Source organism: Cucumis sativus, chromosome 1 (genome assembly GCF_000004075.3).
Source record: "Cucumis sativus cultivar 9930 chromosome 1, Cucumber_9930_V3, whole genome shotgun sequence".
Taxonomy (NCBI): Eukaryota; Viridiplantae; Streptophyta; class Magnoliopsida; order Cucurbitales; family Cucurbitaceae; genus Cucumis; species Cucumis sativus.
Window position 1 is genome coordinate 19961655 of NC_026655.2, and position 22825 is coordinate 19984479.

General features: G+C 30.0%; 2 protein-coding genes across 2 annotated transcripts; both read left to right on the forward strand.

Moving 5' to 3' along the window:
• The first annotated feature begins 11009 nt into the window (after positions 1-11009).
• LOC101205837 lies at positions 11010-12306 on the forward strand. The gene is made up of 2 exons (XM_004147347.3): positions 11010-11706; positions 11836-12306. The coding sequence occupies exons 1-2, from the start codon at positions 11230-11232 to the stop codon at positions 11998-12000; spliced, it is 642 nt and encodes a 213-aa protein (XP_004147395.1). The 5' UTR covers positions 11010-11229; the 3' UTR covers positions 12001-12306.
• A 6491-nt stretch (positions 12307-18797) lies between these two features.
• Positions 18798-22040, forward strand: LOC101205602 (GDSL esterase/lipase At5g45670). Its single transcript, XM_004147346.3, has 5 exons — positions 18798-19106; positions 20050-20174; positions 20398-20643; positions 21194-21449; positions 21561-22040. The coding sequence occupies exons 1-5, from the start codon at positions 18857-18859 to the stop codon at positions 21782-21784; spliced, it is 1101 nt and encodes a 366-aa protein (XP_004147394.1). The 5' UTR covers positions 18798-18856; the 3' UTR covers positions 21785-22040.
• Positions 22041-22825: the final 785 nt, after the last annotated feature.

Below are 22825 nucleotides of genomic sequence, written 5' to 3' on the forward strand. Positions count from 1 at the left end.
TTAACTTCCATCCGCCTATTTCCTTTCATGGCTGCTACCCATAAATGGCCTTTGCATCAACTTGACATTAAGAATATTTTTCTGCATGGTGATCTTCAAGAAGAAGTTTATATGAAGCAACCACCTGGGTTTGTTGCTCAGAGGAGAGTGAAAAAGTGTGTCACCTTTGAAAATCTTTATATGGTTTGAAACAGATTCCTCGTGCGTGGTTTGGTAAGTTTAGTTAAGCTCTTATATGCTTTGGTATGCAAAAGAGTACATTTGATCATTTAGTTTTCTATTGTCGATCTGATAATGGTATAGTTTTACTAGTTGTATATGTTGATGATATTGTTATTACTGGAAATGATGCATCAGGTATTTCGTCTCTAAAAAATTTCCTTCCTGGTCAGTTTTATATGAAAGATTTGGGCCAATTGAAATATTTTTTGGACATTGAAGTGATGAGAAGCAAGAAAGGTATTTATTTCTCTCAACGAAAATATGTACTTGATTTGTTGTCAAGGACAGGAAAATTAGGAGCCAAACCAAGTGGCACTCCTATGATGCCAAATCAACAACTATTAAAGAAGGAGAATTATGTAAAGATCTTGAGAGATATAGGAGATTGGTTGGGAAGTTGAACTACTTAATGGTGACTCGACCAGACATTGCTTATTCTGTAAGTGTTGTAAGTCAATTCATGTCTTCCTCTACAATGGATCATTAGGCAGTAGTAGAGCAGATTTTGTGTTATCTGAAAGTTGCTTCTGGACGTGGGATCTTATACGAAGATCATGGACATGCGAGAGTTGAATGTTTTTCTGATGTTGATTGGGCGGGATCTCGTGAGGATAGGAGATCAACTTCGGGATATTGTGTCTTTGTAGGTGGAAACTTAGTATCATGGAAGAGTAAGAAACAAAATGTTGTTTCTCTTTCGAGTGTTGAGTTTGAATATAGAGCTATGGCACAATCTGTGTGCGAAATAGTACGAATTTACTAACTATTATCTAAGATAAGCTTCAGTATTACAGTGTCAACTAAATTATGGTGTGATAATCAAGTTGCACTTCACATTGCATCTAATCCAATATTTCATGAACGAACTAAACATATTGAGGTGAGTTGTCACTTCATTCGTGAGAAAATCCAAGATGGGTTGGTGTCCACAGGATATGTAAAGATTGGAGAGCAATTGGGAGATATTTTGACTAAAGCTTTAAATGGAGCAAGGATAAGCAATCTGTACAACAAGCTAGACATGATTGACATACTTGCTCCAGCTTGAGGGGAAGTATTATGATATATATTTATAACATATGTTCTTTATTGTAATTGTACATACTTTTCTTTGACTAAAGAAGTATAAGAAATATACTTCTTTGAATTCTAGATTACATGTGGCACCTGCCTTTTTCAATTCGAAAGGCATTACCTTATAATAGTATATATCTTTTGGAGTTCGAAAAGTTGTCTTCTCTTAATCCTCAAGACCCATTCGAATATGATTATATCCTGATGACACATCCATGAAAGATAAAGCTTCATGTCTTGAAGTTGCGTCTACCATGATTTCTATAATTGGCAAGGGAAAATCATCCTTTGGACATGCGTTATTTAGGTCGTGAAAATCAACACAAACACGCAACTTGCCATTCTTTTTCCTTACTGTAACAATATTAGCTATCTATGTTGGGCACTTGACTTTGCGAATAAATCCAGCTTCAATGAGCTTATTTACCTCTTCCTCGATTTGAGAAATGAGTTTGGATCAAAATTGTCTCTGGCCTTGCTTGACAAGCCGATGCTTTAGTTTGATTACTAAATGATGAACGGTTCTTTGGATCGAGTCTAGACATTTCCTTATATGACCATGCAAAGACATCTTTGTACACTTTTAGTAAGCTCACATACTCGTTTTCGTCATCATCAGAAAGTTTGGCGCTTATGAAGGTTAGACGAGGATCTTTTATCGTACCAAGATTGACTTCCTTTAACTCACCAATCGTTGATTAACCCTCATCCTCAAGTGATAATGAATCGGCTTCGGTATCTTCTTCAAACGTCTCATAGTTGGATGCCTCATCTATCGTAACATGGCCACAACTTAACACATCTACTTCATCTTCTAGCTCATTATTGTCAGGTCAAGTAAAAACAACATTGTGTTGTTTCACTTTTAATGAACCCTTTGTATTTACTGAGACGAACATTTTTCTCTTCATTCTGGATGGAACTGCACTATGAATTTCCTCGTCCCATGTTGCTAAGCCATATTTGCTTGAGACGGCTACGAAAGACTTCTTTTGACCTCTTATTAGTGACACGTTTAATCTTTTAAAGGCAGATTCTCTTGTGTCTGGAGTTGGGCTTGTAGATTGTACTTTCTTTGAAGTTGCATTTAACCTCTAAAAGGCAGATAGTCGAGTGGAACTAGGAGTTGAACCTGGACTTTTATCTTCCACCATTGGTGTATTCAATCTTTTGAACACTGAAGGATGTGCAGCAAGAGAAGTGATGTGGTAAAAAACAGAACTCCTTTCGCCCTCTTCGGAGTCTTTGCTTTCTTCAACAATAATGTGGCATGCGTCTACAACTTTTACTTTTCCTTTACCTGATATTCGAATCGGTTCGACAGACTTATATCCAATTCCAGCTCTCAAACTTGGTATAAAATATCCTTGCTTTTGAAGCTTCTTTTGTGTAGGGGAAAGTCCATATCTTTTATCGAATATTTTCACACTTTTAAGCTCAGTGCGAGTTGTAAAGTCATAACCCGCCTTTGCCATCAACTTATATGCTTTTGGGTTGAACCCCTTAGTTGTTCGTCTTTCTTAAAGGAATGCCTCTACGCCCTTTTTCTTATATATTTTTGTTTCTCCTTTGTCTATCTTAGTTACGGGTGTGGTGAAGCTTTCCTTTAATATTTTGATGCTTCTGATCGTTAAGTTTTCTAAATATTCTGTGAACGGTGATTCTCTTTTCTTACATCGAGATGAGGGAACATAGTGTAAAACAGGGGATTTTGTGGCTTTTTCTTGTGGGATTGCCATCTTTTCACTCCCTCGCACCTTAGACTTAGCATGGGTTGTTGACTCGTCATTCTTTTGATCATTGAATGCATCCCCTTCATTTGACTTCTTTGTTGTGATCTTTATTTGGTCTAGCTTATAAGTGTCTTTGGCTACAAGAACTTCGGATGATATGACTTCACCTACATCATCATCTTTTGTGTAAAATTTGGCATCAGCAAAGTGTGACTCAACCTTTGAGAATGGCTTAGTGTCAGGATCAACCTTTCTAACTTTCTGTTTGTAAAATTTAAAATATTGATGGAGCGTGGAGGTTACGACTCCATTTTCATGTATCCATGGACGCCCTAACAACATATTATAAGTAGTCCTCGAATCGATCACATGAAATATTGTGCTTGCCTACAAATCCTCTATAGCAATTTCTAAATGAACAGTGTCTATCGCTTGTTGTGATCCTTGATTAAAGCCGTGAATCACCAATTTACTACTTGATAACTCCTCAATTAAGATATTCAACTGATTCATGGTTGATTTTGGCAGAATGTTGATGGCAAAATCATTATCAATCAGAATTCGATTGAGCTTTTGCTCTCAAACATATTCATACACGAATAAGGGTCGGTTGTAAAGCTTTGACCCAAGTAACAAGTCCTCATCACTAAATGCTATCGACGTACAACAGGAATCACACGCATTCGTTTGTGATGCAGAAATAGTCGAGACATCATCATCTTTTAACATCTCGATAATTGTGTCCTTAATTTCTCGCGGGAGTTACAAAAGAAGGAAATTCCTCTAGCTTGGTGGTTGCTTCCACAAGATATGAGGGAGAAGTGTCATCCTCAGTCGTACTGACTGCATGAGATGAAGCTATTTCAATTAGAAAGTTTTCAGAAAAGAAGTCCTTTAAAGTTATTGGTTGTCATGGTTCAAGAAGCTCCTCATTTTCTTCAGTGATTGGTTGAAAATTTCTCGCATTCTTTCTTTTTTTTCTCTTTAAGACTTACTCTTTCTTCTACACTCTCGGTATGGGCGAGATTCTTTTTTAGCATAATTTTGTTTGCACTTCTTTCAACGTGTTACTAGTGTGATTCCTGTTGGTGTAACATCGGCATCCTCTACCTGCTTTTCTTTTTCTTTGGAGCCAACAATTTAGAGGTCATCATTTTGTAAGGCCTCCGGTGAAGAATATATAAAGATAGGCTATAAAGATCCAAATTGGATCAGATTCCTTGTAGCAGGTAATCAACCATCCACATGAATTGTTAATGTGGCATGATTTGTTTGTGTCTCGATGTCTAGCTCAATCCTTTTGTCTAGAGCTAATTTCAGAGTCAACTCATTCAACACAAAACATTTCTCCATAGGATGACTGATGACTCAATGATATTTACAGTAATTGGGATCTTTTACCCTTCCCATTTTTGTAGGTCGTTTACATTCAGAAAGTTGAATGAGTTGCCTTTCCAGTAGTTGCTCCAACATATCAGGTAAATCAAAGTCTAGAAAATGATATACTTTTTCTTATCTTTCGTTCAACGTCAGACGTCTTTTTTCGTCTTCTTCTTGGCATTTCTCAATTTTTTTTTCTTTGGAGATAAACTTCAAAGGGGTCGTTGTGATGACCATATCCTCCTTGGTAGCACCTTTCGATACCTTCTGGGTGCTCTTTACTTCTTTCTTCTCTTTTCCAATTTCTGAAACCAGAAAATCATTGTTCCCTCTATTAGCTATACTTAGCTCTATATCATGAGTTCTAGTTGCTAACTCTTCAAAGGTGCGGGGTTTTATTCCCTGCAAGATGTACATGAGTCCCCAATGCATTCCTTTAGTACACATCTCTACTGTCGGCAGTTCAGTTAATCTATCTTCGCAATCAAGGCTTAATGCTCTCCAACGGTTGATATAATCGACGACTGGCTCACCCATTCACTGCTTGGTGGCAGTTAGCTCTATCATGCTGACAATACGACGAGTGTTGTAGAAACAATTGAGAAAGTCCCTCTCAAGTTGCTCCCAACTGTCGATGGATTCAGGCTCCAAGTTGGTGTACCAGTCAAAGGTGTTTCCTTTGAGAGTTTAGACGAACTATTTCACCAACAAATCTCCCCGCGTACTAGCAGCTTCACATGTTTCGATAAAATGAGCAACATTTTGTTTTGGGTTTCCCTTTCCATCAAACTGTTGAAACTTGGGTGGCTGGTACCCATTCAGCATTCTCAGATTGTCAATCCTCTTCGTATACGGCTTGGAATACAAAGAGAAAGTTTGAGTGGGTCCACCATATTGAGTTTTAATGGAGTTTGCAATCATCTCCTGCTACGGCTGGACAAATAAAGATGCAATTGAAGTCGAATTTTGTGGTTGACTTTCTTGCATAATTGTCTTCCCTTTGTCAGCATTCTTGACAGTATTTGTGTGACTTGATTCAGTAGCGTCTCGACTCTCGATCTGATTCTTTAGAGATTCAATCTCGTAGTCCATTTCTTCAATCGCCTTCATGAGCATGTTGACCTTTTTTTCAAGTTTTGTCATTCTATTTTCGCTTGTATCCACGCCAGTCACCATAACTGGCATTATATTTGGATGAGGTACCTCCTCATTTTGGTGTTCAGAAGATGAGTTGGGTTCATCAATCAGAGGATTTTCTTTGATTACAATTCCATCTTTTGGTGGATTGATGATTTATTCCCAAATATTCTTTGCGACCTCAAAGGGTGGCATATCCTCATATGAATGAAATTCCCTTGAGCGACTACGAGTATTTGGTCGCTCGCTGATGTTACCTAGAGCTTTGAAAGTGTTGCCTTGAGATGTAATGATTTCCTTAGAGATGTTCTTCAAAAAGCGAAAGATATGAAAGGTGGAGACGGTCCCACTGGGTGTTACCTAAACTTTTCACACGAGATATCGAAGAAATGTAATTCGTTGAATTGAACTTTGTATATTGATGAATACTGTGAATACATTCTCTAGTATTTACTCCTTTGATGCTTTCTCTCGAATACAATGTAAAAAAAAAAACTTTAGAACTTCTTAGTCTTCGATCTTCAAGATGTTGTAGTTGCAAGCCTATCTAAATTTCGATCTTCTGGAATCCAAGGAAAGTTTAATCCTCTAAGTCTTCAGTCTTTTAGAAGATGTTGATCTTAAGGTTGATACGAACGTACACATCTTGAGAGCTTGTAGAAGTTTGAATCTTCAATTCTTCAGAGTTTCAATACTTTAGAGTTTCAATTCTTCTTTCAATCCATGATCCACCACAAAATGAATGGCAAAGGTCTCTGTTTATAGAGAAATTTCATGGGTTGGTGGGCTTGGGCCCATTTGCTTCTTAGACTTGGGCTTGAGCCCATTTGTTTGTTGGATTTGGATTTGGGTCTATCTTCTTCTTCGACTTAGACTTAAGACCATTTGTTTATTAGACCTAAATTGGGTTGGGTTGAGTAAACTTAATTATCAAAATCCTATAAAAATATAATTACCACAGTATTTCGTATAATGATGTAACAGAATTTAATTGCCCAAAATTTCATGCTCAACAAATACTTTTTTCAAATGTCTTTTTCACTCTCAATCCCTTTTATTAAATTTTCTTTTAAGAGCTTCTTACACGTTTTTCTCCTCTAATGGAATTTCTCACGTATTATCATATTATTAAGTTAAATGATCAATGGGTAAATTAAAGATAACAAGATTAAAAATTTACACAAATCTTCAAATTAAATAACTATAATAATTTGGCAAATCAAAACAACATCTTTTGTTATATACATCGACAATATCTCAACTAGTCCAATCAAATATCATAATGTATCTATGATATTTCACAAATGTCCTAATTTTTCAATTATTATCTAAACTACGTGTAGTAAGCTACATATTCCTTAATAATTAGTATTTAAAATATATATTTATACAGTAAAATACACATTCTCAACGTATCCATAGTATGCAATGAAAATATCATACATACATATTTTCACTTCATATAATTATATATTTTATATCTGTCATATATTTTTTAAATGAACAATATATACAATAATATACCTGTAAAATATAATGTTTGTTATGTGATTTAGTATATATATACTCTTTTTTATTTACAACATAAATATTTAGTGACATATAGTTCTAATATCTTTTGGTAGAATAACAAAAAAAAAAAAAAAAAAATTGTTCTTTTCCGACCAATATGTTATTTGATTTATGTCTTTCGGTCATGTCTTTAATTTTTTGTTGTTTATCATATCTTTCGGTCATGTCCTTAATATTTTATTTAATTACAGCATGTTCCGATCATCTTATGCATATTTTTGTTTAGTAAAGTTTCTGTCAACAATATATACATTTATATATCACTGTTTAATCTACTTATATTATGTGATTTATCATATATAAACATCTTATTCATATTTATGTTATGTGATTTGTTACATTTATACTACTATATATATTCAATAAGACATAATTTATAGTTGAATTTCATTATATATAACCTACATACACATATGATGTTGTCAATATATATATATAAACAATAACGTGTATTTAGTGACACATATAGTTCAAATTTTTTTCCTTCATGTTTCATATTATTTTTTTAATTTTTTTCTCTATCTGATTAGTATTTTTTTTATATTATTTATTACATATATACTATTGCATAATACACGTATATTCTCTGATTTGTTACATATATATCACTGCATATATTCAATAATACATAAATTGAATTTGGCATCCTTCTACCAAATGTAAAACGCTCATTTGGTCGACCAAAGAATATTAGAATTTCTTCTAAAATGGAGTTTTAGATGTGATCGTTGTGGACATGTTAGTCATAACCGAAAGAGATGCAAAATTTTCTTATTGAACTAGTTTTTGCGTCTTATTATTAGAACTTTAATATATTGATGCAGACTTTTATTTGAAATATTCATATTCTAATTTTGAATTTAATTATTTTATTTCCATAAATTTTCATGATAAAATTTTTTCAATTTATTATATTTAATATACTACCCTTCATACATTCAAGTATAACTTATTATTTATTACATATAATATGAATATTTGAAATAAAATATATAAATCAGTTTAACAAATTTATAACATAAATTTTTATTCATAAAATATACAGTGTATTGTTTCATATATATTATTCATAAACCAATTTAACATTCAACCACTTTTCCATACAATTATTTGGATCTTCATTTCTGTCGTCAAAGTCTCTACATCACATACATATTCAGTTTTCCTCAACATTACATATATCAGAGAACATCATAATTTTTTCTTATTAATGTTTTTGTAAACATAAACAACTTTCATACATAATTACTATTGTTTCAAACATAACGTATTATTTACTACGTAAGATATGAATATTTAAATAAAATAAATAAACAAATTGATATAAGAATTTTTCATTCATAAAATATACATCGTATTATTTCAATATATACTATAATTAGGTGGAATATATGAAAAATAATGCAAAACAAAAGAAATAATAGATAGAGAGAGAGAATGGAAAGTGAGAGAGAAATCGTTAGGGAATAATTTTTAAACAAAATTATCAAAAGAAAAATAATTAAGGGACAATTTTTATTATTACTATAATATAATTAATCACTTACCATATTTACATAGAATATCTAACAAATGAGAATATTAATCATGATCCACTTTATTTTTCTACTTTTTTATTTTTTAAATATATTATTAATAATAAAGATGGATAAATTAGTCATTTGAATAATTTGTGGAAGGAAGTTCAACCGAAAACTCAATAGGTCCAAATCCATACCGAGCTCTCAAAACTCCCAATGGAGAAGGTCACTTGTTGCTTGGCATTTACTCAAATATTTTAGTCATACATATCCCACATTCAACCATCCCATTAAGGTATAATTTAAGAAGAAATGTATTAATATTTAGAACATTTCTCCCATCAACTTCAAACATTTATATTCTAGTTCATCCACAACTACTCACACAGATTAAATAAAAGAAAATTAACAAATTCAAATATTGATCATTTTAAAAAAAAAACCATGTCTAAAATCAATCTTATTAGAAGATCAACAAATCTAAAGATGGAACATCTAATCAGATTAATAAACCTAAATATTATAATTTATGCCTTAGAAGAGAAGGAAGTAAAAGCTAACTAATTCTTTAAAAAAAGTTACTTATTCTCAACCAAAGTAAAACTAAAGCACACATTTTCACAAATCAAATTGCTTTGGTTGAAATTTTGTGTATTAACAAAAATTATTCAAACAAAAAGTCAATAAAATTAATATTCCTTCCCAATATATATTATTCTTTAGTTTTACAGTCAATTTTAAATATATGAAAATAAACAAAAAAAAAATACATATATATATATTTATAAATATAGTGAAATATTGTCATCTAATAATAATAAACACTTATGAACATTGATAAACATTTATACTAGAATATCTACCACTAATGCACGCTAACGTTTTATTAATTTTTGTAAATATTTTAAACAATTTTGTGATTTAAAATATTTTTCAAATTTAAAGAATAATGCTTTCTATAAAGTTAAATAAGAAAAATTAAAAGAATAAATGCTTTGTGTACTAGAGGTTTAGAGGTTTCGAGCTGTTAGAATATTTTGAACAAAATAACAACTCATGGAATTAAATAACTAATCAAAACAAAATAGTTTACTCTTTATTCTTTAATTTTTTTTTGGTTCAATTTTAGTCTATCCTATACTTTTATATCTAACTAATTTTATTACATATAGTTTTAATTAATTTTAAATTGAATTACTTAAAAGTTATTTTTTTTTATCAAAATTAATTCAATGGCAATAATAAAATTTTGAGGAAAAAACTTAAAATTTGAATATGTTTCCAAAACTTACTGTAAAAAGTGATAATAATATATAATAAAATGTTTTGAAAAATAGAAAATTATAGACTAATAAATCTTCTAAGACTTATCTAAAAAACAAAAAAGGAACAAACTCATAAGCATTTAGAGGATAATAATATTTTAACAACTTGATTAAAAAAAATCTAGCAGGGTACGAATTAAAAGATATGATAAGAGAATAGCGTGGAAAAAAACAAACGTCGGAGCATCGATTCGAAATCATGAAAATTTTGAGGTTATAAATATTTTGAATTCTAAATTTTTATAATAATCGCAAGTGAGATCATAAATTTTAGTCAGTAACGATTGTCTATGTGTTTAAAAATCTTGTTCTAAGTTAGTAGTAGAACTTTAATAATTTGTTTCTCTCATTTAAATTTGGAATGATTTAGTTTCTATTTAAAATATATCATTAACATTTAATGAAATTTCTTATCTACGTACCAATGAACTATTGGGAAAGTAAATGTTTCTATTAACTATTAAAACTATATTTTTATCTAATAAATAGGGATACCAAATTTTGTATGAATTTTTTTTTGTAGTAAAAACTACATTGTTACAAAATTTTATGTGTTGATACCAAAATATGGACATAGAAAATGCATTTAACCTTCATGTGATATCAACAAGATGTGGTTGGCCTACATCTTCTTCTTTTTCTTTGTTGCCTTTTACAATAGAGTTAGCTGATAGCAATTATATCTTATATCTTAGGTGAGTTATTGGGCTTGGAAGAGTGGCTATGCACAAATTGGGCTCCTCGACCTTCGAGGCCGAGGCTAATACGCAAAGGCCCAACTACCCTCCCTTATGTGGATGAAACTGTTGCCTATCAAATTTTATGGTTCATTTTGTTATAATGAATTTGGATGACTTTGTAAATCTTTGTAAATACAAAAGAAAAGAAGTGTTTATAAACACTCAAAAGTGAATCTATTCCTTCTTTGTCAAAGTTGTGTCTCTTCCATTTCTAGAACATACCTAAGCATCCTACCATAAAGTTAAGGAGAAAATCAATAAAAACCTTACCTATTTAAATTTAATCAGAGTGCACGCTTCAAACTGAAACAAAATGTGTTTTCATTTTAACCCTCTAAGCAAAAGGGGTATCAAAGTTTGATATTTTTACAATAAACTTCAAAAGTAAAACTAAAGAATGTGATCGATTTTGATTTCTTAGACCTTAAGGATATATACAAAATTTTCAATAAATTATGACCCAAATTTAACTCCGCTTTCACCTCACCCTCCTCTTCTCCTTCCCATCACTCACCCGGCGGTAAAAATGAATATGGCCCGAACGGCGGCATCTCTTCCGCCCACTCTGTTCTTCCTTCTCCTTCTCACCGCCCTACCGCCCTCCCTCTCTTTCTCCTTCTCTCAATTCAAAACCCTATTTTCACTTGCGCATTCCCTCATGTCTCGCGTCGCCAATCTACGCGCTTCTCGCGGTGACTTCGCCGGCTCGCAACGAGCGAGAAACATTGCCCAAAAGCTTGAACGAGGGCTCGGACTTAGCTTCTGGGGCTCTATCTGGTCCCTCGCCTGGGACTACACCAAGAACTACGCCTGGAGAGACCTCCCCTTTTCAGAGCTCTACGACGCCGTTCCCGACATGAACGAATTGCTTAGGACCTTTGCCGAATTGTCGCAGTTGGAATCGGATTTTGCAAGGGCGAATTGGGTATCTCGGAATTACCAATCTGTTCTCAGGGTGTCCAATAAGCTGTTGGAAAGGCTTCTTAAAGTGTTTCGAAAATCGGTACGCTTTTCCTTTGCTTGGAAGGTGTTTGTTAAAATGTCATAATGAAAATTTGAGTGTCAAAGTAGTGGAATTAATGCGTGCTTGTTGATTTTTTTTTTTGCTCTTTTTTTTGGGATTGATGGGCAGGGGGCTTGGAGGGAAGTGGTGGAAACAGTTCAAAAGGAAGTGGTGGACGGTGGATTGCTGAAGGATTGTTTGGAGCTGGGCAGTGGCGATTTGAAAGGAATTGTTCAAATTCTCAAGGATTTGGCTTTGAATTTCTATTCCTCCGGCCGTTCTAATGAACTGTAAGAATCAGAGACCCATTTTTTCCTCCTCGCTCTTAGTTTTGAACAGAATGACTCGATTAAAATCTTCCCCCATCAGTTGTTCTTTGCTTACTTTGAGATTTGAACATCTAATGCCACTACCGATACGTAGACATTTTTGTATTAGATAACTTATAGAGCTTTTCAGCTAGGCAGCTCCCGGGAAGGATCGTGTTATAATGTGTATAAGAAATGTTGTCATAATCTATTCCATATATATAAGAAACTTTTCTATAGAATGGATTGGAGTTGTATCAAATGATTTCATTTGATTTTAACATTGACATAACTTCATGTGGGAAAGAGTGGTTTCGAATTTCTGATCTTTTCGGTATTGATATCCTTCAACCGATCTTTGCAATATAAAATTAGATGGAGCTCCAAACTAAACTAGTTTGCTGATAGATCACAAGTCCAAGATATCAATTATGTTTTGAGATTGAAACTATATAACAAACTGATATTAAAATGGAAGGAAGTACGTAGTAATTGAAACTGGTTTGGGAGGAGAATAGGGATGGATACTAAAACCACAAAAGCCAAACCAAATCGAGATGTGTCTAACTAGAGAGAATACAGAAAGGTAAAATACGAAGGGTTGGGAGTAGACGAAAGTTTTATCCTTCGAGTTTCTGAAATTAATTATATATTCAATCAATTATGAGTTCTTTCCCAACAGTACACAAGATGGTGATATAATTGTATAATAAATTCAATCCAAAGATCAAAATGATCAAATAAGATTGTTTAGTTCTTCCATTATAATTAGCACCTTCTAAACTCGTTCCTAATGTCGTGTCAAATGCATGTAGTTGAGAGTTTCGATCTTGAACTAGCCTTGTCTATTGAAACATTATATATATTATTCTTGTTGACTATACAAGCATTGATTTGGGTTGAGCTCATTTCCAATCTCTGCAAAAATCCCATCTACTTTATCTTTTATAGCTTTTATCCTTGGCTCAAATGAACATTAAGTTATGTATAGTAGCATTTGCAGTTGTTACCCATTGAAGGAATTTATTTAATTGATTCGAACAATCTCTCACTTGTACTACACGTTTCTATTAGCAAATTACTTGTTTCAAAACATTAAATGCGCAACCAAATACTATTTGATAAAATAATCTCTATCTAATTTATCCACATCATCCATCTTGTATAAACTTTTTTATCGAACGTGATATTAAAACTCATTTTTTAATGATCACCGTACCAACCAAATACAAACTAGATACAAACTAGATGGTTCCGTATTAAGTTTTTCATATGAAACTTAAAATAAAGTTTAAAAAAGTAAAACAAAAACAACCTAAGACAAAAGTTAATAAAGTTATGAAATAATTAACTATTTATGGCCATGAGGGCAATAATGAAAAGTTAATGGGAGAAGAGGGTAAATTACAAATTTAGTATAAAAGTATAAATATTCAAATTTAGCCAGAGAAATTATGGTAAAGGACAAAAACGGAAAATACAATCAAATTTTAGATTTTAGAAACTAATAGCTATAGTTAAATTTTTACTAGTAAATAAATTTAAAAGGTAAAATTACTAATATATAATATTATTATTTGAAAATTTCTTATGAACAGTAAGAAATTGAAACTAAAAGATAGGAAAAAGTTTAAATGACTATAAAAAAATTGGATAGATTGTGTATATAGGTTAATTTTTTTCTGTTGCTATATTTAAAAATGTCTATAAAATATGAAATTTTATTATATTTTAGTTTTTTTTTATATATTTTAAAATTAAATAAAAAAGTTAAATTTTTGTGAATTTAAAATATAAATTTGTGTTTATAATACATAAAGTTGAAAGGTCATGTATTTTTATCGTGGATCATTTTTGTTTGTATGTTTTCAAAAACAAAAAATATAATAAAAATAATAAAACCAGGTCTGGTATACTTTCTAGAAACGATTTCCAAAACATTTAAAATAGAAATTTTTGAAAACAATAAACTGTGGTTTTGTTTGTTTTTAGATTTTATTTTCTTATATTATGAATATTAGATACACTATTGTATTTTCAAATCTATAACTAAACATCGAGTTTGAATTTTGAATGAAAATTTTAAAATTTTAAATCGGAACGAAATGTTATTTCGAATATAATAAAAGATAAGAAATTGTTTGTGTTTTTCACAAAATTCCTTGTTTTCCAAAATAATTTTCAGATCATCAATTAAATGGGTATTGAATATTAGTTTTTGGAAAGAGTGAAAACGTTGAATTAGAATAGATGAGTCTAAATTGCACCTAATTATTATCCTAGATTTATTATATACTTTTTAAAAAAGTATATAGAACACATAGATATACAAATCTTAAAGGGAAATTGCATCAAATGACAAAAACATTTTAAAAAAAACAGTTCATGACACCTATTTTTTTGCGTATTGTGAATATGACAAAATTATTGATATTAGACCGTAATTACATGGTTACCGTGTTTTTAAACGTCTTCATTTACTCAATCTTAAAGTCCAAAATCTAAATTTAATAACAAACACAATTTAACCATCATTTTTTTTTTTTTGTAGTATTAACTTCATTACATTGTTTAGCTCTATATTTGAAAAAGAAAAAGAAAAGACTATAATTGTTCTACAATTATTAAAAAAACGAAAAAGAAGGGGAAAAAAGAGCAAAAACAAAGAGGGTACACTTTATTTTGATATTTTCATAAAAGTTTCATAAAAAGGTCATTAAAATTTTCTTTCATAAATTTCCCCATGAAGAAATGGCTAACTTCTTAAGTTCTTCTTTAATAGAGTTAATTAATAAAATCAACCACTAGAATTTGAAAGGTTGATTAATAGATAAGATGTAATTAATTAATTACAACTTGAGCAAAGCATATGTATATAGTTTAATTAGAAGTATTAGATTAATTTTTGTGGGTTGAAATTAAAAGAAAAAAAAAGAAAAGAAGAAGAGATATATAATTAGGAGAGGATAGTGGATGTGTAACTTTAATGAGAAATATGTATTAAATAAATAGTCAATAGGTTGGTGTGTTTGCATGTTACTTCATTGGGACTTCCTTCTAATTGCATTCAATTTCACCACCCACCCTTCATTTATTATCATTACTTTTCCATCTTTTCTCCCATGGATTCAACTTCCATTTCATACAAATAAGTGTTCATTCTTTCTTTATATATTTCAAATTATACCTCTAAACTTTTATTTAAATTTAATAATACGTCTCTTTCAAATTTCACATGTATCATAACCAACCTTCTTTTATATGTAATTATTAACGTAAATCTGATCGTGATAGTAATGACTTTTCTTTAAATTTGAATTGCATTTTATATCTTATTTATAAATAATTGTGCATTTTTTAAGAGTAGTTTTATCGTGAACTTGAATTTATTTTAAATGTAATAAATTAAATATATCTATAAGAAATTTTCATGGTCGTATGCTTTGTAGTATATTGTAGAGTGTTTTAACATTTGCATATTTTCGAACATCATACGATCTCTCTACTAAGAAAATCTTTCGAGTTTTGGATGTTATTTTTCTAAAATATGAGTTTTCTATATTCCTATATTAAGAAAATCTTTGTTTTACCTTCTTATCCTTCAACTTTATTTATATATACACGTTTTTATGTGAATTTATTATAAGTGACAAAATAGTAAAAAATATTTACAAAATAGAGTAAACTTTTAGGGTTTATCACGGACAAAAGACATGATGTCTACCATTGATAAAAACCTATTTAAATCGATGAAATCTATAGGTGTCTATCATTTCAATAAATAGAAGATGAATTCCTATGAATCGGAGAAATAAAATTATTTACAAAACATAACAAAATCTATCAAATTCTTGCCTTAATGCAATTTAATCTTTATTTTTTTATTTTTTGTTATATTTTGTAAATAGTTTAATTTTCTTTTTTGTTAAATTTGAAAATGACTTCTTGTAAATAAATTTTACTATATTTTATAAATAATTTTAACAATTTTACTATTTAGAATTATTTAATTATGTATAATAGGATGATTAGATAAATTGAAGACATAATTAAGAAGCATGCAACAATACTCAATTACTTTATTTCAAAGTCTATATTGTTAAGGTTATAGTCATCTCAAGCCCATCCTCATTTTTGAGCTACTACCTACAATCATTTTGGGGTACTTTTTACATTTGTAGAACAAAACTATTAACATGCATTGTTTAACAGTAAGAATTAAGAGGGTATTTCGTATAATATTTATGAATCACCAAATAAAAACTAAAATTTAAAACTCAAAACCTAAAAAAAAAATCTCCCTTTCATAATTGTTTGGTTTTTATTTTTTGTTTTGAAAATTTAACTTGTAAACACTATTCTTCTCCCACCTCCAAATTTCTTTATTTTTTATGTACTTTTTGTTTATGGGTTTAGAAAACTAATAAAAAGTTTTAAAAACTTGCCTTTATTATTAAAATTTGACTAAAATTCCAACCATTAAACTTAAAAAAGATGTAAACTGTGTAAATTATTGAAGACTGAAGGAGAAAATAAATTTAATAGCTTTTAATAATAATAATAAAAAAACAAATTAACTACGAAATAAGGCCATAATATTTTGAAATGAATATCATTTGAGTTTATGGTATGATCATAGTGCATGAGTGTATCATCTAAGTTAACATATTACCACTCCATATTTTTCATTAAAGAAAATATCTTTAGAAAACATGAAAGAACAAAATGAAAATAAAATCCAAAATCCAAAATGAAAACATAACATTTTAAAATTTAGAATAGAAACTATATAATATAATGTATATGTTTTGTTTAGTAAAAAGATTCTAAAAAAAAAAAGAGTTAGTAATTAAGCACTTGAGGGTGATAATATACATCACATCACACAACTTGTTTTTATTGTAATTGGCCCTATTGATAAAATTATAGAATAGAAAGATACCAACACACTTTTTAAAAATAAATAAATCAATAAATAATTTTTTTTTAAAAAAAAAATCTAAAATAGGGTTTATTTGAAATTCAAACAATGGACTAAATTAAGTATGATCCTATTCATCAATTAGATCATATATAAGATTCGTCAAAATCATACAAATTGTTTCCTTAAATAAATGATCACACACGTTAAAGGCATAGTGATTAAAAATGGAGTTCAATTAGTTTAATTAAACCTACACTATAATCCAAAGTTCTTTTTCAATATATTAATATATACACACACATTAATTGTCACAGCTGCCTAAAATAAATATTTCATCACAGCTGAGTAATGTATATTAATGAAGTGTTGACAATTGTATAGTGAATGGTCCCAACAAAAAATCAAAGCAAAAAGTATAAATTCAATATATGGGATAATTGGATGCATGGACACTTATTGTTACTATTATTATTATACTTTATATACTTTATATACTTTATACATGTTGTATGTTGTGAGAAACCGTATCTAAAACCCAAACATTATAGTGAAGAACAAATTATTTTGTATCCTAAACTTCAAAACAGAAGCGTATTTTTAAAAATAAAGTTCATTCACTCACAAAATTTAGTATAAGTCCAACCATTCTCAATTCTAGTGTCTTTGTATAATATGTATAAATAAAACCAATTAATATTTCATAATTATAAACAGTTTAACGGTAACTATGCTTATTAGCCAATTTCCAACGAGAGTTCAAGTTTTATTTGTTTTAGTTTTAACAAAATAGTATGATCAATACTACTCCTTATACTTAAATATTAAAGTTACAAATTGATGAAAGCAACAGAGAAAATAACTTCGCATCAAAAAGTAGGACAACTAGATATGAAATAGACATGAAACTCGACAAATATAAGAAAATATTTTTTTAATATATATATACTCTTGAAATAGTCTTCCACCCGATAGTTGTACTAGAGAAATTTATGCCCTCGACAACGATTTACTTTTTTTCTTTTTTTTTTTGAATAATCTATCACATAACCTTATAATCCATTTAGATTAATTGTATTGATTATGCCACATTATCATATATTAGACCTACTAGACATATATAGACACGATTCAAACAACAAAACTTTACTAGAAATTAATTAAAAAGTAATCCAACCGTCATAATTTCAAAAAATGGAACACATTATCAGGTAAATAATTGTTTTATTTAATTATTACAATCACACTCTTAAATTCTTAATTCGATTAATATCTCTACTTAAATTGTTCGGTTACACATTAAACCTCTAAAACTTTTAGTTCAATCTCTTCCGTTTTGGTAATTTATATCATTAGTTACGATCTAACTCTTTGTTAAAATATTTTCTTTGTAAATCTTAATTTTCATCCTTGGATTATTGTACACATGTAAGAAATACTTATATAACTTACCAACAGTAGTGAAGGTAACATTTTCACAATTGATTACACGAGAACAACAAAAGCAAAAGATCAATTGATCGAATAAAAGGTCTAGAATATCACGAAGTTTGAAAGACGAAATTGATAAAAATAAAAAATGAAGAGAGTGTATAGTAATTAGAAACATCAGAGTTAAGAGATTAAGAGATGATTTTGTGGATTTTAAAAAAGAAATAGAGAGGAAAGAGAGGGCCCTTATTTTGTTTGTAAACATTAAGTCACATAGTTAAGTGTTATGTCTCAATCTCACACATTATATCCGCGTGAAATAAATGCCTCAAACCTTCCTCCTTCAACTGCCCAAAATTGAAATATGAAAATATGTATCATTACTTTTTCTGCATTATATAAACCCACATTCATTTCAACGTTTTCTCCTTGCCCCATAAATAAAGAAATAAACAAACATACATATGAGAATTTTTCTTTGGTTTTGAAAATGGAGGGAAGAAGTCACAGAGCAGCGATATGGGCGGCGGTGGTGGCGGTGGTGATGGCGGCGGCGGCGTGGAGTGGGGCGGGGGCTCAACAAGTGCCATGCTATTTCATATTTGGAGACTCGTTGGTGGATAATGGGAACAATAATCAGCTTCAGTCTTTAGCAAGAGCTGATTATTTGCCTTATGGGATTGATTTTGGTGGACCTACTGGAAGATTCTCCAATGGCAAAACTACTGTTGATGTTATTGGTAAATAAAACATACTTATTTATCTCTGTCTCATCATCATGCAATCGATATAATTTGTAAATTCACTCTCTGGTTATTTTTGGAATGCCCATGAAAGTCGAAACTTGAAATGATGTAAAACAGTGAGATCTTTCATTGATTATAAGTCACATTGTTGTTTCAACCTTAATATTTGTCCACATTTTGAATGATTTTCCGTCTAGTGATTTTGAAATTTTTAGACAAAAATCATATTTATTTCGATTGAAATATGACAATTTTGAAAGAATATTTATTTTCATTTTGGTCATCTTCCTGTTTTGAAGTTTTATTATTGGAGGTTCTCATCCATTTTAAATTGAGACTCTATAATAATAAAACATTTTTCATGCAAGAATTACGGTATGCATGTGAATATCTTTTTGAAATTTATAGTAAATTTGCTAATTGATCATTTTTCTTTAGAAAAAAGATCAACTCTGTAAACTTCAAGTTTGATTTATTGAAATAAAAGGTTATTAAAATTAGATAATTATATAGAGCTTCCAATTTTGAAGTATAATATTAAGTCGTTTTGGGAGACAAGTAAACTTCAGGTTTGATGTTTTTTTCTTAAAAAAAAAAATGATGAAATTTAAGAAATTAGAAGTTTGCATTTATTAGGTTATAATAATTGATATTGCTTTGAAGTGTGTGTGGCTGTCTCACTTTAAATTAAATGCACATGTTGCAAATTAATTCCCAAAAATTAATTATGATGCTTCCTTCCTCTAAAATTTTTAATGGCATTTTTGCAATTTTTTATTTTTTTAACGCCATCTTTTTTTTTTAATTTTTAATATGATGGATTAATTAAAAATAAATAAATAAAAACTAGATAATGATACGATAAATAGCAATTTTAGGAATAATAATCATATTTGAAATGACGATCTTTCTATCATTTATGAAATGAAAAATGCAGCGGAGCTATTAGGATTTGATGATTATATTCCACCGTATGCCACGGCAAGAGGTCGAGACATATTGGGAGGTGTCAATTATGCTTCTGCTGCTGCCGGAATCAGAGAAGAAACTGGTCGTCAATTGGTATATTTTTATTTTTTTCACTAAACTTTTCACTATTAATTAAAATAATATATTTTAATTAATCACAAAACTCTTAGAAAATATTTATAAAATAGAGCAATTTTTTATATTATATGATTTCATCAAATGTTAGGCCATTGAAAAATGACCTAAACGTTAAATATTACATAGCAAAAAGTGAGGTTGATTTTTTCGAGACAGTAACGCATCGTGAAGTTAACAGGGAGGACGAATAAGCTTTAGTGGACAGGTGGAGAATTACCAAAACACAGTATCTCAAGTTGTAGAATTGCTTGGAGATGAAGACTCAGCTGCTGAGTATCTAAGTAAATGCATTTACTCAATAGGATTGGGAAGCAATGACTATCTCAACAATTACTTCATGCCCCAATTTTACTCAACAGGCAACCAATATACACCTCAACAATATTCTGAAAACCTCATTCAACAGTATGCTGAACAACTTAGGGTAACTCCTACACTTTCCCTCTCTCGATCGGTTGGCTTGAACATGTCGACCGACTGTACGTTTTTTAGTCTTTCTTTTATAGTTGTAAATAATATGATTAGACCTATAGTCGTCGTAGATTGATCCAATTTTCAGAGAGTTTATAAACGATTGAATCTATCATTGAATAGATTTTACTATATTTACAATTCTTTAAAAATATTTTTGATATAAACGGTCTCGTGTATCGAATTAACTATTGTTTATACTTCATTTCACAATTTTGATAATAATTTTAGTATTTTCTCAAAATTTTACTGGTTATTAAAGCCAACCTTAATTAGGTTGTATTGAGCCTTTTAAGGTTAGTTTAGGAGGGAGTTTCTTGAATTTTTTATTTCACTTGGGTCAGTTGACTCGGAAGTTTTAGTGATGGCAAATTAGGAGTTCTAATCATTCTAAAACGGTTTCTAATTTCAATTTGATAGAATAATCTTCATATCATTTTGGTAAAACCTCATAAATATTATTCCTAAAAATGGTGTTTTTGTTTTTTGTTTTGTTTATATAGCTTTTATACAACTATGGAGCAAGGAAGTTTGTGCTATTTGGAATTGGTCAGATTGGTTGTAGTCCAAATGAGTTGGCTCAAAACAGCCCAGATGGAAGAACTTGTGTTCAAAGGATAAACTCAGCCAATCAAATATTCAATGCTGGCCTGAAATCATTAGTTGATCAATTCAACAACAATCAAGCTGATGCAAAATTTATCTTCATCGATTCTTATGGCATTTTCCAAGATGTCATTGACAACCCATCAGCCTTCGGTAAACATGATTTTTTTTTTTTTTTTGTTTTCGAATTTCAAATCTGTAAGCTCTTGAGATGTGTTAAAATAAACATTTTGGATGTTGGGATGATTGGTTTATAATGATCAGGTTTTAGGGTTGTCAATGCTGGGTGTTGTGGAGTAGGAAGAAACAATGGGCAAATTACATGTCTACCTTTTCAAACGCCGTGCTCAAACAGAGATGAGTATCTATTTTGGGATGCATTTCATCCAACGGAAGCAGGGAACGCGGTCATAGGACGGAGAGCTTACAGTGCCCAACAACAAACTGATGCATACCCAGTCGATATTCGTCGTCTTGCACAACTCTAAGAGGGATTTCAGGAATATTATGTTATGGATTTTACAGTAACTTTATATGGTTTATAAAATTTATGAATATATATATATATATATACACTTCTTTTTCATTAGGATTTTCTTTTCTTCTTTTTGATTGTTTATTGAGTTTGGGTGTTTCTGTCCTTTGGTGTCTGTATTATTGTAGTTGTAATTGCTGTCCTACAAATGCAAGTAATTAAATTGTTGTTTTTCTAATGTTTCAATGTAGAGAGCAATTATTGTTCAATACTTCTTTTCTTTTTTAATTTGGAAAAGTCAGATTCAACAATCTCTGCCTAAAAATACGTGTTAGTTTTGAATTGAAATCATTAAAAGTTTGATTTAAAATCGAAATCAAAATTTTAAGTTAAAATCATACTTTTTTAAAATGGTCGAATTTCAATAATTATTGTTGTAATTGACAGGATCCTGACAGGATCCTGTTAATTGTCAAATAAAAAAATGTATTTGACTATAAACGTACAGTGATAACCCGACAGATCTATCGATGTGAGATTTTATTTTATTTGACTAATAGTTTCTAGTAGGTATTAAGGAGATTTTTTTTTCTATTCTCATAAGATTTTGTGGAATTTTATGTTTTAACCCAAGTTTAAAATATCACGTTGATTTTGTCTATCAAAATCTTAATTTTACAAAAACTTCAATTTCTATAAAAGTTGTTGAAAATGTACGAAAACAACACATTAAAAAAAAATTAAATAAATAAATAAAAACGGTATTGTTTTCAAATAAGTAAACATGTTTATTATTTATATTAGTGTTATTTGCATGTTTCTTCTATTTTTACTATTCGTGGACTTTTTTACGATATTATGAAAATATTGATTCATCCCTTCTATCGATATCGAACGCATGGAAATTTGAAAATATCCATAGAAATATCTCCATATTGATGAAAATTTTAAAGTTATACATTTTTGTTTTTATTTTGAGAGCTAAGAAATTTGGTGTACAAATTGGATTACAGCTGAAAATATTTTTAAATTGTACAAAAGAAATTTATGTTTA

What these genes read in the sequence shown, in the direction of transcription:
- LOC101205837 (XM_004147347.3), top strand. Translation starts at nt 11,230, where the DNA reads ATGAATATGGCCCGAACGGCGGCATCTCTTCCGCCCACTCTGTTCTTC. An exon ending in TTAAAGTGTTTCGAAAATCG is followed by an intron (nt 11,707 to 11,835) that starts GTACGCTTTTCC and finishes ATTGATGGGCAG; the next exon opens with GGGGCTTGGAGGGAAGTGGT.
- LOC101205602 (XM_004147346.3), top strand. Translation starts at nt 18,857, where the DNA reads ATGGAGGGAAGAAGTCACAGAGCAGCGATATGGGCGGCGGTGGTGGCG. An exon ending in AACTACTGTTGATGTTATTG is followed by an intron (nt 19,107 to 20,049) that starts GTAAATAAAACA and finishes TGAAAAATGCAG; the next exon opens with CGGAGCTATTAGGATTTGAT. An exon ending in AAGAAACTGGTCGTCAATTG is followed by an intron (nt 20,175 to 20,397) that starts GTATATTTTTAT and finishes TGAAGTTAACAG; the next exon opens with GGAGGACGAATAAGCTTTAG.